Source organism: Pituophis catenifer, unplaced genomic scaffold, assembly GCF_029215685.1.
Source record: "Pituophis catenifer annectens isolate HBS135680 unplaced genomic scaffold, rPitCat1.0.hap2 SCAF_2, whole genome shotgun sequence".
In the NCBI taxonomy this organism is placed as follows: domain Eukaryota; kingdom Metazoa; phylum Chordata; class Lepidosauria; order Squamata; family Colubridae; genus Pituophis; species Pituophis catenifer.
Window position 1 is genome coordinate 49592775 of NW_027256882.1, and position 15140 is coordinate 49607914.

The 15140-nt window shown below is 39.9% G+C and overlaps 1 protein-coding gene across 8 annotated transcripts in view; it reads right to left on the reverse strand.

Annotated features, from left to right (window-relative positions):
* The window catches only part of CADPS (calcium dependent secretion activator), a 444424-nt gene that overhangs the window by 251193 nt on the left and 178091 nt on the right, over positions 1-15140 (reverse strand). For all 8 annotated transcript variants that reach the window (XM_070933536.1, XM_070933529.1, XM_070933531.1 and 5 more), the window contains exon 4: positions 2265-2345. In XM_070933536.1, the coding sequence (XP_070789637.1) occupies positions 2265-2345 (81 nt within the window). The remainder of the gene's footprint in view (positions 1-2264; positions 2346-15140) is intronic.

Sequence of the window (15140 nt, forward strand, 5' to 3'; positions counted from 1 at the left end):
AGAAGGGCAATATAGGAATAAAATAATAATAATAATAATAATAATAATAATAATAATAATAATAATAATAATTATTATTATTATTATTATTATTATTATTCTGATGTTTTGGGAATCATGTGCCTCAGGTGCAATGGTAAATCCTTTCCTAGGGCTGGCGTCCTTGAAGGCAGGAAGATGGCTTGGTTTGGCACCTCTGGTTCCTGTTAGTGTGCATGATTTCCAATTTCCCCAGAACATTCACACCTCCAACACTCTTCCTAAATGCCCTCTTCTCCCTAGTTATGGCAGTTGCTAGCGAGCTTCAAAGAAAGTGAAGACAGGCATCTGACAGCTGGAAAGCCGGCAGCCTGGGTTCAAGACCCAAGTGTCACATGACAGGGTGAGCTCCCGTCTTGCCCCAGGTCCTGCCAACCTAGCAGTTCAAAAGCATGCAAATGTGAGTAGATAAATAGGTACCACTTCAGTGGGAAGATAATAGTGCTCCGTGACATCATGCTGATCAAATGACCATGAAAATGTCTTTGGACAGCGCTGGCTCCTTGAAACGGAGATAAGCATTGCCTCCTATAGTTAACAATGACTAGTGCAATAAAATTCACAGGACTTCACTTTACCTTTACCTTACCACTTAAAGCAAGAAGTGAGCCCGCTAAGTCCAAGCTACAGGAGACAACAGTTTCAGAAATGGCCACGTCTATGCCAAATAAATATTCCATTCCAATGGTTTCCTTCTCTCACACAAACCAGCCAAGAATGTAGCAACTGACTCAAATAACCCTGCTCCTTTGATATGTTAAGAAATAAATATTGTAAGCATGTGACGTTTAGCAACATTTTCGGGGGGGTTTTTCTGTTGTAACCTGTAATTTTCTTTTCAAATGCCCTTATCTTACATTTTGGTTCAATTTATATCTTACTTTTTTTCCTAGGAATTAAGGCTTATATGAAACTCTCTCCTTGTTTTATTTATACAACCGCCATCCTGCGAGTAATCTAAGAACACCACTATAAACACTTAAATAATATCCCCCTGCCCCCAATTTAAATCAGGACACGAGTCTAATGTAGTGTCCCAAGAGGTGAAAGTGGCTGCCAGTAGAATTAATTATTTAAATTATATCCCATCTTTCCTACGGGAGCCCTGCATGGCTTTCCCAGAGATCTCCCTTTATTTTTATCCCTGGACCAGAACCCTGTGAAATAGCTGACAGAATCTCAGTATTCTGGATCTTCTGAAGTCTAAATCAATGCCTGAACCACTATACAGATAGTTCTTGACTTACAACCTGTCACTTAGCGACTGTTTGAAGTTTGACCCTCCCTCACCAAAAGGCCACCTCCTCACCCCCCCCACCCCCCCATGATATGATTTCGGGAGCTTAACTACTGACTCTCATTTACAGCTGTTTGCCACCTCCCACAGTCATGTAACCACAAGTTACTTTTTTTATTGAAAACCACTGTTTACTTACAGTTTTCAGAATTTAATTTAATTTAATTTAATTAATTCAATTTATATGCTGCCCCTCTCCGAAGACTCAGGGCGGTTGCTATGGGCAGAAAAACAGCCCATAGAAAGCAATGGTTTTGCTTAATGACTGCAGTGTTCACTTAATGACCATTGAAAAAAAGAGGTTGTAAAATTGGGTTGGTCACATGGTTGACTCACTTTGCGACTGTTACCATTTACAGCTATCACGATCAAACTCTATTACGGTTGTATGTCGAGGACTATACGGGTACTTTGCTGGCTCTTTTATTGAAACATGATTTTCAAACTTATTTGCCTTTAAATCTCTAGTCCCTTAAATGTTTCAGCATTTATTTATTTATACATACACACAATTTAGGGGCCATCCAATTTTCAATAATTTAGGGAAGCTTACAATTTTAATCCTTTTCAAAATTATAGAAGACGAAAAAGAAATCGTGAGCAGCTACAAAAAAACCAGCATATAACCTAAAAAAATATCTATCCATCAGGGGCTCAAAATCTTCACTCTGCCCCAGAACCTGGGAGAACAGCCAGATCTTTATAACATCTGGAACATCATCAGGGTGGATGCCATTTGAATCTCTGGAGGATCTCATTCCAGAAGGCAGATTCCATAACAGAGAACATGTGCTTCTCTGACAGAAAGTGTCAACAAACAAATACGCAGACAGCTTTTTGATAAACACTGCCACTGTCTGAGCCATTAAAAAAAAAGGGGGGGGGCTCAAACCCAGTCAGCAGCCCTCCCTTCCACCCTGTCTCTTACCTTGGCAATCTGGTCTGCCATTTGGAGACGACCGTCAAGCTCCCGCCTAATTTGGGCTGCTTGCTCATCAGGATTGTCCAGCTGCACAAAAGGAGAACAAAATCATTAGCAGCGATTCAGCAACAGTAAAGGAACAAAAATGTCGCCAACGAAAAATAAATATTTTAACCTCCTCTGCTTTTATCGTATTTAAGTGGTCACTTAATGACCACTGCAAAAAAAGGTTGTAAAAATGGGATGATCCGCTTAATAGATGACACAAGTTATGACTCAATTACAGTCATAAGTTGAGGAAGATCTGTATTATTTTGTTATAACTTTCAAATAGCACCTATAAATTCTTTTTTAAATACTTAACATCTGAAGAAGGACATTTAATGGTACCTACTATTCTAAAACTCTTCTTCCCCAAGCTCCAATCTATGACACCTCCTTGTTTCGCTCATATGACTATATATCAAACTCCTGACAAGCATCTACATGCAGGCCTAAAATCTGCTCAACCTAAGCTATGTATAAACCATGCTAAATCATGTCCAGGAATTATATCCATTCTAGATAACATGGATGTACCACTACCAGAAAAAACATGTCTATAATCACATTAATCATATTAATCAGACTCTATTGAAAGATGTAAATCAGGTTACCTCCTAACTGACACCTTGCCAAGATTTTGTTCATCTAAAACACATGAGGGCAAGCTATTGTAGTATTTTTATCTGTCAGAAATGAAGGCAATTGTTTGGCAGGGAAGACCCCTTCCTTTAAGGAAGCCATGGTCACTCATGCCCTTGTTACTTCTCGGTTGGACTACTGTAACACCCTCTACATGGGGCTGCCCTTGGGATGCACCCGGAAGCTTCAACTAGTCCAGAATGCAGCCGCGTGGGTTGTTACGGGAGCTTCTCATTACTCCCGTGTGACACCTCTCCTGCGCAAGCTGCACTGGCTGCCGGTGGTCCTCCGGATCCGTTTCAAGGTGCTGGTATTAACCTATAAAGCCCTACATGGCTTAGGCCCGGGGTACTTGCAGGAGTATCTTCTACCATCCTCCCATCGTCCCGTACGCTCTCACAGAGCGGGCCTCCTAAGGGTGCCGTCGGCTAGACAATGTCGGCTGGCGGCCCCCAGGGGGAGAGCGTTCTCTGTGGGAGTACCGACCCTCTGGAATGGTTTGCCCACTGGGCTTAGGACAGCCCCCAACCTCCTCTACTTCTGCCGCGAACTGAAGATGTGGCTCTTTCATCAAATGGACTGACCCGTCTAGGGGCTTTTACATTGTAATAATTTTAATTAATTTTAACTCGATTTTAATTTACATTTAAATTTAAATTGTTGAATTTTATTCTTTGTAAGCTGCCCTGAGTCCTTCGGGAGAAGGGCGGCATATAAATTGCATAAATAAAAATAAAATAAATAAATTTAGGCCTTTATTTTTCTTTGCCAGGCAAAAAACAAAACAAAAAACAACTGAGTTGTTCACAAAGACCTTTACTCAATAAGAATAGATGTACTGCGATATCTTTATTTTGTTGGGATCTGTGTACATCTTACTCTGACAAAGAAACATAACTGAAATTACTCTTAGGGCAAGTCTGAATTTTTTTTTTTTTTTTGCTTGCAAATTAAAGGCACAGCTCCGTGCTTCGCTTTCAAAATTGAGATGACCAGTACATAGGTGCATATGAGAGTGCATAAGTGGTTTATTCTTTATGAACTGGCTTATCTCCAACTTGGTTTATTAGTGGGGCAGGGGGGATAAATAGAGATAGAGATAGAGTCTGCCTGCTTACAGGCCTTTTCTTTTCCTACCAGAAGGCTTCACTCCCCAGCTATTTCCACCCTTTGTTCTTTCTATACTTTTTTCTTGCCATCTGATTAATTCCTTTCCCTTCTCTTCAAAAGTTCAATTATATGACACTAGCTGGATACTTCGCTACTTATGACCATTTTTCACACTTACGACCATTGTAGCATCCCTATGGTCTTGACAGACTCTCATTGTCATCATCACCAACAAAGTATATCTGGAGAAATGAAGGCTGCTGCTGAGCCCCGCCATGATAATCCCTATCCTGTGGTAGACCTGCCCCTGCACTTTGAATGTTGGCATAAAATTTCCCTCCTTCACCTCTCTGGCTCCAAAAGACATCATTTGGAAGCATCCGTTGTACTTCTGGGCAGCAGAAAGACATATTTTTCCCTTTAACTGGTGTTAACAGTAGAAGGAACAAATTCATCTGAACTGAGGAGGTCAGTTTAAGAAGTAAGTTGGGACTGGGACACTAGCAGGAGAAATTCGGTTCACAATCTGTTGGTGGTTGGTGATTGAAACACATAAGGGAATATCTCTCCTGCTGCCTTGAGTCCGGAAGCAGTTCCATTTTATTTTTATTATTTTATTTATTTATTTGTCAAGAACGTATTAGGAAATAAGTATAAACATGGATTGGATACATAAAATAGATACAAATAGAGGAAACATTAGGACAGGGACAGTAGGCACGCTGGTGCTCTTATGCACGCCCATAACAGACCTCTTAGGAATGGGATGAGGTCAACAGTGGACAGTCTTAGGTTAAAATTTTGGAGGTTTTGGGATGAAACCACAGAGTCAGGTAGTGCATTCCAGGCATTGATCACTCTGTTGCTGAAGTCATATTTTCTGCAATTGAGTTTGGAGCAGTTCACTTTAAGTTTGTATTCCATAGGTGGAAGGTGTGGAGATTTTGGTGAGGTAGTAACGTTTAGTTCTGTAAGGACCCCCAGACCACTCCTGAGTGAAGGAGTGGAACGTCTGCCAGTTTGAACTGAGGTAACGGAATGTGAGGCAAGTGGCAGTTGGAACTTTTCAGGTGGGGAGGGGGAGTAGAACGTCTAACTCCTTAGCATCAGAGTGTTAATATACTGTATATAAATATACTGTATATGAAATACTAATGATCTGATGGTCATTTCGAAAAATCCTTTCTTAGTGAGCACCTAGAAGCCAAGAGGAACATACATGGCAAATTTTAAGTTTGTAGGCTTTATGGTTCTGGAGATTTCGTGATGAGGAGTGGATTTGGTTTATATATATATATATATTTCCTCACTCTTATGACTATTACAGCATTCCCCATGGTCATGTAATCAAAATTTGGGAACTTGGCAACCGGCATGTATGCATCATGACGGTTGCGGTTTCCCAGAGTCATGTGATCACAATTCCTGGGGGGGGGGAATCATGTGATCACCATTTGCAACCTTCCTGGCTGATTTCTGACAAGCAAAGTCAATGGAAGAAGCTGGCTTCACTTAACAACCATACGATTCACTTAATTAACTGCCTTGCTTGGGATGGAAATTCTGGTCCCAGTTGAAGTTATAAGCTAAGGACCACCTGCAAAGAGGCTCATATGTGCATCATGCAGAAACACCAAAAGCTAGTAAGAGCCTGTTACTGCATCCTTTCAATTTATAAAAACATGTTAGCATCAGGGCTAACAGCATACCAGATGATTTTGGGGGAAAAAATGTATCGTTCTTTTTTTTAGCACAAAATATGATTACAGTATTACAATACCCAATATACAGGTAGTCCTCGATTTACAGCAGTTCATTTAGTGACCATTCAAAGTTACAATGGCACTGATAAAAGAGACTTACGATCATTTTCACACTTATGACCTTGGTAGCAGCCCTGTGATCATGTGATCAAAATGCAGATGTTTGACAACTAGTTCATACTTATGACCGTTGTTTGTCCCCAGGTCATGTGATCATCTTTTGCAACCTTTCAATCAGCAAAATCAACGGGGAAGCCAGGTTCACTTAACAACCGTGTTACTAATTTATCAACTGCAGTGACTCACTTAACAAAGGAGGCAGGAAAGGTCATAAAATGAGGCAAAACTCACTTAACAACAACAATGTGGGGCTCAATTGTGGTCATAAATCAAGGACGATCTGTAATACATATGATTGTCCAAAATGATTTCCCATGTCTTGTTCAAGCATTGAAGTTCTATTGCTGAGCACATTGTAAGTCGCCCTGAGTCTCCGGAGAAGGGCGGCATATAAATCAAATTAAAAAAAAAAAAAAGTTCAGGGTCTAAAATTAGTTAGCTGCTCTATTATATGGAGCCAAACTCCACCACCCCATTTCTAAAAGTTGATCTTTAAGGCTTGAGTCTCATTTCACCTGTCATATTATTTCAATAGTCTTGTACAACTAGCCTTTAGCATTCAATAATGCAGGCTACGTTAAGTGCAAATGTACCATCTGATTGAATGCTTGGTATTCTAATATTACATTTTTAAAGCATGTCTTTCTGAGATAGCAGAGCACTTTGTTAGTAAGTGACCTTTTGTAAACATTGTGAATAAATAAATATTAATCGCTTTACAAGCATCCTGAGAATGTGGCCGTATGCTGTGTGTACCTACTAGTTAGTGGGATGCTGGCAAAGGTACACTGATTTGCAAGACGATCTCTCCATTTGAATAGAATAGAATAACAGAGTTGGAAGGGACCTTGGGGGTCTTCTAGTCCAACCCCCTACTTAGGCAGGAAACCCTACACCGCTTCAGACAAATGGTTATCCAACATCTTCTTAAAAACTTCCAGTGTTGGAGCATTCACAACTTCTGGAGGCAAGTTGTTCCACTGATTAATTGTTCTAACTGTCAGGAAATTTATCCGTAGTTCTAAGTTGCTTCTCTCCTTGATTAGTTTCCATCCATTGCTTCTTGTCCTGCCCTCAGGTGCTTTGGAGAATAGCTTGACTCCCTCTTCTTTGTGGCAGCCCCTGAGATATTGGAACACTGCTATCATGTCTCCTTTAGTCTTTCTTTTCATTAAACTAGACATACCCAGTTCCTGCAACCCTTCTTCATATGTTTTAGCCTCCAGTCCCCTAATCATCTTTGTGGCTCTTCTCTGCACTCTTTCTAAGGTCTCAACATCTTTTTTACATCGTGGTGACCAAAACTGAATGCAGTATTCCAAGTGTGGTCTTACCAAGGCATTATAAAGTGGATTCTACCATGTATAGAATAGCATGAGTAAGTGTCAGCCCATCAAGGTAGTCCAGACATAAAACCCAATCATGGGTACTGATAGTACCCTTATTGTAAGACTACAGTAGCAGATTCTTCCAAATCTGAAAGCATTTTCTCTCTCCATTGCTTTTACCTTCTGCAGAATTAGGGAGAGCTTTTTCTGTGATGCTTTCTCCATCCCCATTCCTGCCTGTGGGCTGAGATATCCCTTATCTGACTGTTACCCTGGCTGTGACTTTTCCTCCTGTCTCCCGAGGTTATTGTCACAACCTGTTAGAGTAGACTTGGGGCAACACTGGGCTTTGGTTGTACTTGTGGCATACTAACCAAAACATGCTCAAACTGACTGGCAATATCCTTATGTAGAAACATAGAAAACTGACAGCAGAAAAAAGACCCAATGGTCCATCAAGACTGCCCTTTGAGTTTTTCTTTTCTTTTCTTTTTAAATAATTAATTGTTTTATTTATTATTTTGTTTTTCATTTTTCATTTTTGTCAAATGATAGTCCTATGTTCATCCCAAGCATGTTTAAACTCAATTGCTGACGATTGACTCCTTATCTCTGCTGAAAGTTGGTTCCAAGCTTTGACTTCTCTTTCTGTGAAGTAATACTAACTTGTTACTAACAAGTAACCCCCATCAAAAGAAGACTCTGAGGCTTGACGTTCCTCAAAGTTCCATTTTATTAGAGATGTCATATTGGCACATCTGGGAAAACCCGAATCTGAAAGCTTCCAGGTTTTCCCCACCCAACAGAAAGTTCAAGTCCCTACCCAACACCCACATGTCCATCATATGGTCCAATCAAAGCACCGTCCCAACTGGAGATGCCTCCCAGCCACACCCCTCCAGGTGCAGGGCGAGATGTCCTTGACTCTCTGAGAAAGGAATGTTATTATGACTATATATCACCCCTGTTCCATACAATCCCCCCTCCCAGTTTCCCATAGCAGTAAATATGGCAAGCCTGAAGGCCCAATTCAAAAAATGACTTCCAGGCCTGACACTAACATTAACTTTTGAAAGTCCCTCCTTTGCCTTTAAAAGAGAATGCTAGAGGTGGCACAGTGATACCTAGAAAGCATTTCTCTTATTAAAAGAAAGATTATGTGAAAATTTTGATGGACTGCATCCTATGCTCTGGACTATTCAGCTTTTTAAAGAATGACTTGGCTAAGTCAGTTGAGGAAACACTTCAAAAGTTTCTGCATGTCACAAAGCTGGGAGGAGAGGTTAATACTTTGAATGAAAGGGAGGAGGTTTGAAAAGATCTAGATAGGTTTGAGCAGTGGGCGGAAGTGAATAGGATGGGATTTGATGGGGAGAAATGCAAGGATAGGAAAAAAAATGTAAGACACAAGAACAGGATAGGGGAGGCCTAGCTTGGCAGCAGAATCCATGGAAGGGATCTGGTTGTCCTTGTGAACTATGAGCTAAGCATGTGCCAACAGTGTGATGCAGCTGCTAAGAATGCAAAAGCTATCTTGGGATGCATTAACCATAGCACAGAGTCCAGATCACAGGAAGTCATTGTTCGACTTGATTCTGCTCATTGGGAATATTGTGTACAAGACAGTTTAAAAAAAAAGACAATGATAAACTGAAGCAGGTGCAGAAGAGAATTACCAAGGTAGTGAACTGTCTAGATACCCTATGAAGAACAGCTGAAGGATTGTATATTTTTAGCCTATCTACTTAAAAAAAAATGATTGAGAGGAGATGTAGCCATCTCCAAATGTCTGTAGGGTTTCACAGAGAAGAAGGGTTCTCTGTTGGTCCAGGTTCTTTTTTTAAAAAAAAGTTTTTTTATTGAACATTTTTCACCTTTAAAAACAGAAAAAATAGAAAAAAAAAACCAAGACAAAACAAGACAAACAACAATATATCGCATTTTTACAGCATCGGCATCAGTGGTGGATTGCCCCCAGTTCTATAGAACCGGTAGTAAAACTGGCAGGAGGCTCTGCCCACCAACCCCGACGTCATCAAAACGCTTCTGCGCATACGCAGAAAAGTGCACGACCCCGCTGTGAACCGGAGTAAAGGTAAGTAGAACCCACCCCTGGTCAGCATGTATATTCTGCTTTTGTAATTCGTTCTTCTACTTTGCCTTTCTATCCTTTATAACAACTATAACAACTATTTTAACCATACTAGTTACAAATATTTACATTATACTTACACAATCTGTAATTTAATTTTGACAGTGATTAATAGCTTTAATTATTATCTAGTCAATATTTATTTCAAACTCCTATTTCTTATTTAGGTTTCTGTTTTGTAGCCACTTATACATTCTATTCCATACTTTATAATAGTCCGAATCTTCTCTTTCCTTTATTTCAATAGTCATTTTGTCCATTTCTGCGCATTCAAGTATTTTTTGGATCACTATTTCTTCTGATGGTGTATTACTCTATTTCCAATCTTGTGCTAGTACAATCCTGACCGCCATTAATATATGTAGTATTATATAATGCAAGTTTTTTTCTATTCTCGAGTCTAATATTCCTAATAAAAAGAACTCTGGTTTAAGTTCTATCTTTTGTTGCGTTATTTCTTCCAAAATTATCTCATAATTTTACACCAGTATTTTTTTATGTTAGGGCACATCCACCACATATGGTAGTATGTTCCTAATTTGTTGGTCTAGGTTCAAGCAAGACATCACAAGAGGAATTTCCTGACAATAGAACCTGCCCTGGATGTGATGGGTTTATCTTTTGCTAAAGGTCTTCAGACAGAGCCTGGAAGGTCATTAGACAGGGATGCTCTCATGGAATAGGTAATGAACAGAGGGTTGGAACAGATGACCTCTAATGACCTTTCCAATTCTATGATTCTACGACACAGCCATTTTGGGTTGTAGAAGTCAATATCATGGTGATAATCTGGGCATATGGAAGATTGTGAGATGGTAAACACCATGAATGAAATGAAAGAAAAAAAAAAAAGATACCTTGTGCATTTGTGAGAGTAAGAGAGAGAACACAATAGAATACAGGCAATCATATTAAGCTATTTTATCTATTTATTTATCTCCATAGATTTAATCAATACTCAGCTCCAGCTTACTGTGAGCATTTTATATAATATAATATTTACATAATCAAAGCCCAGAATAATGAAAGATATTTGCATGGAAGTGAATGCATATATTTAATTATAAATTAAAAGGAATGTCTGCCTGCCTGTCTGCCTGTCTGTTTGTCTGACTGACTGTCTACCTTTGATGTCATCTAGATGTTTATGTTTGAAAATAAAAATCCATAGATGTATGATACTGTGTAGTGGCAAGTTATGTTTCAGTGAATTAGGATAATGGCAGATCCATTTCCCAGTACTGAGAAAAAAAATGTTCTGAATAAGTGCAATCTTGGGGAAATTATACTAATATGTGTTGTGAATAAATGAATGGGAAAAAGATTGGAGTGCAAAAAAACATTTGGGCTATTTGGGTACCCATTAATGAATGACAAGAGAGATAGTGGAGAATTTCTTTAGGAAAATAACCGTTTGTTCAAATATACTGTACAGTTTAGGCATACATTTATTTATAAGTATCCATGGCAAAGGAATAAACTGAAAAATATTGTTGATTTGTTTATGATGAAAACCTGAGAGTATTAGTGAAGGATACAAGAGTGGTGAGAGGTTCTGTATGTGGTACAAACCATTATTTGGCATAGGCAAGAGGGGATCTTGAGAAAAATAGACATGGAAGAAAGGAAGTTAGAGTGAAAGTACAAAGACTGCAGAAAGAGAAAGTAGGAAGTACAGAATAGATTGGGGGCAGGAATGTGCACGTATGACCACAATTGAGACCAAAATTTCCATTGCAAGGCAGTTGTCAAATGAGATTTGCCCCATTTTATGACCTTTTAAGCCACAGTTGTTAAGTGAATCGTGTGGTCCTTAAGCAAATCTGATCCCCCCCCATTGACTTTGCATGTCAGAAAGTGGCTGATGGTTACAAATAGTTGATCACATGACCCCAGGGAAAGTGCAGCTGTCCTAAATACATGCCAGTTGCTGAGTGCTGGAATTTTGACCATGTGACCACGGGGATGCTGCAACGATCATCAAGTGTGAAAAATGGACATCGGTTTTCAGTGCCCTTCTAACTTTGAATGATCACTAAACAGAGGATTGTAAGCCGAGGACTACTTGAAGTTAACGTAGCAGAAAATGCAGCGTTGTGGCTTGAGAACCTGAATTATCCTAGTGACTGTTAGATTACATGAAGGTTAGATCTGAAAATTAATTAATCAAAGACCAAAACAATAGTGTTTTGAAAGGGGAAATGGAACAAATTACAAGTTTTATTTTTATTTTAGGAAATTTATATTGCTGCTTATTTGCACATGGAAGACTCAAGGCGGCTTACAGAAATATAAAAACCTCATATATAAAACAATAAAACTAATAAAAGAGAATAATCACCTATATAATAACAACTATATAATTTATATAATAATTATTATATAAAATAATAATAATAATAATAATAATATAATAAGCCCCCCACCCCAATGACAACATATCACATGAGCCATTTAATGGACTCCATCCTGCTCTACATTCCCCAGTCCCCAGAACCAGGGCTTCAGCGCCTTCTGGAAGAGTGTTTGAGTTATCAATAAAAAGAAAAAAGAAAAAGAAAAGAAAAGTAAGTTTGGAATAATGATAAAATGCTTACTACAAATGGAAAAGTAAAAGTTGTGCAAAGGCTGGTAAAAAGGAAATGGTACTGCATGTAAATATTTGTCCAAGAAAGCAAAAATGGCTGTGTATCAGACTGTGTGTCAGGTTTCCAAGTAATATATCCATAGCAAACAGAACTCCAAGGCAGGTAGATTCCTTAAAGAACAGTTTTATTGGATGCATCATATTGGCACGGACTGGTGAAAACCAACTCTAACGATCCCTGCGGTTTTCACTTAATTAAAAGTAAAAGTGTTCCCCCTCTTCCCAGACAATCATTCACATGGTCCAATCAAAGTGCTGTCCGGTTGCTTGGTAACTTCACTCCTCCTCTCTCCAGCCACCTGTGGGAATGTCCTTGGTTCCCAGAGGGAACTATTTTGTTTTGGCTACAAACCTTTCCAGCTATCTCTACCCCCCCCCAACCCTCATCTCCATTGTGGCAACACTGAAGCCTCAAACATGGCCTCAGTCAGGCCAGCTTCAGAGTTGACACTGTGTTTATTCCAGACCATCAGGAATCTGCAACTGATCCAGAATGCAGTGGTATTGTATATCCAGATCCATGTTACACCACTTTGGCTGAACTGCACTGACTCCCCATTGCATCCCAGATACAATTCAAAGGGCTGGTTATCACTTCTAAAGTCTCCCAATGGCAAAAAGGTATTTAAAGGATCCCAAAAAATATCTGCCCAACCCACTGGGATTGGCCTCTCCCACCTGTGCCGGCAGAGGAGGCATGCTGCGGACTCCATCGCCCAAAGTATTCCAGCTGGTGGAATCCACAAGAGCCTTCTCTGCCATTGTGCCTGCCCTTTGGAACATCTTGCTCCCCCCCCGAGTGAGGTCCGCTCTGCCCCTCCTGACCTTCCATAAGAGCCTAAAGACCTGGCTCTGCCAGCTGTTTTGGTGCTCCAAAGGAGGGATTTCTTGTTGAGGGTGAGTTAATATCAGGTCTCACCTCCCCTGCTCATCCTACTCCCTCCATCTCCATCTTTTAGCTGTTGTATTTTCTATTTTTATACTTTTGTAGTATTTTATTTATATAGTTTCATTTTTTAAAATATTGTAAGCTTCCTAAAATTACCCTGTGTTATAGTTATAGTTTATTATATTTATATACCACCCCTCTCCCGAGGGACTTGGGGTGGTGAACAGCCAGCAAATAAAATACACAGATACAAAACAATATTAAAATCCAATTAAATCAATTTGGCCCATAGTTAAAAACCCTATATTAAAACCCCTAATTTTTTTAAAACAATTCTTTTTAAAAAGAGTGGGTCAGGCCAGCCCGGCTTGATGAAACAAAAATGTCTTTAGGGCAGTTCGGAAAGCGCGAAAGTCAGGGATCCGCCATATCTCTGGGGGCAACTCGTTCCAGAGGGTAGGTGCCCCCACAGAGAATACTCTCCCCCTGGGGGCCGCCAACCAGCATTGTCTGGCCAACGGCACCCTGAGGAGGCCCTCTCTGTGGGAGCGTACTGGTCAGTGGGAGGCTACCGGTGGCAGAAGATGGTCTTGTAAGTACCCGGGTCCTAAGCCAGAAGACGGTCTTGTAAGTGTTAAGATGGCTGCCAATAAATTGGAGGGAGGAAAGAAGGAAGGAAGGGAGGGAGGGAGGGAGAGATGGGGGAGAGAGAGGGAGAGGGAGAAAGAGAGAGAGAGATAAGGTGGAGAAGCCTCAGGTCATTTCCTATGATTTTATGAAATCTTAGAGGTGCACCTTCTTGTTAGCTGTCCCAGGCCTATGGAAAAACCTCCCACAGGAGATTCCTGAATCCATGAAGGCTAATGCTTTAGCCTTCTGGAAGGCTCTGAACTCCAGAACTGGACCAGGATGGAAGTTGAGTCAGGGATCAATAGCATGGTTGGCCTGGTGCAGTGGTGGGTTGCTCCCGATTCGGTCTGGTTCTTGCGAACCAGTAGTAACGGCGGCAGAAGGTTCCACCCACCCACCTGGACATCATCATGAATGATCTGCACATGTGCAGAAGTGCGCGCACTCCCGTTGCGAACCGGTAGCGGAGGTAACTAGAACCCACCCCTGGCCTGGTGGAAAGATTTTGTTCTCTTTTTATTTTGTTCTTTTTATTAAAAAGAGCTGCCTAGGGCTTGTGAGCTGCCTTGAATCATGGATGAGCAAGGCAAACAGACCAGTTCTTTAAATAAAATAAATAAATAAATGAAAATAGCAGTGCCTAGGGAGTGTGTTTGGAAAAAAAGAATAATATGTTGTATTACACTAAATTCACTAATCCTATCCCTGAAGGTTTTGTGGCGAAAGGGACATGCCTATGGTGGGAAGGCTGGAATACTAAATCAGTGAACTAGGAGTTTCTCAACCATTATAATCTATAAAGCATAGTTAAATATTACATCTGAACAGGGCAGTTATGGCTTGTTTATAATTAAAATAAATGGGTAGAGAAGGTTTTCCTCTCCCAGCCTGCTCATCATCTTGATTTTTAGCGTCTCTATTTAAACCTTCTAATTTTAATTGTATTGTAGTACTTCCCCCCTTTTTAGAATATTGTAAGCCACCCAGAGTCCTTGTATCATACATAAATAAATATAGGGTCAAGAATAAACTGAATTATTATGGTTTAAACACAATGCCAAATAAAGTTGAACAATGTTTAAAGAACAAAAAGGCAATATATACATCAGTATGTGACTGTGAGAGAATGAAAGATTACTTCAAAGACAAAAGAGAAATATCGGCATATATTAGCTTTAGTTATATATATATTTTAATCTCGTATCTTTTAATTTTGGGTTTAATAGTTTTTTTACTCCTTTTCTTCCCTTTATGCTTGATCCAAAAGAGAATTTTGTGATAGATATGTGTCAGGGATGGGTTCTAATTTTTTTTACTACTGGTTCTGTGGGCGTGGCTTATTTTGTGGGTGTGGCTTGGTAATGTGACTGGGTGGATGTGGCCAAATTTTTTTTTTTACTTTTAAAAGCATTTTTTCTACAACCTTAAGAGGTTGCAGAGGCTTCTAAAATACTTTTAGAAGCCTCTGATGATCAGGCAACTCAGTTGGGATCACCAGAGGCTTTTTAAGGCGAAGAGGTTGCAGAAAAAAATGATTTTAGAAGCCTCTGACGATCCCA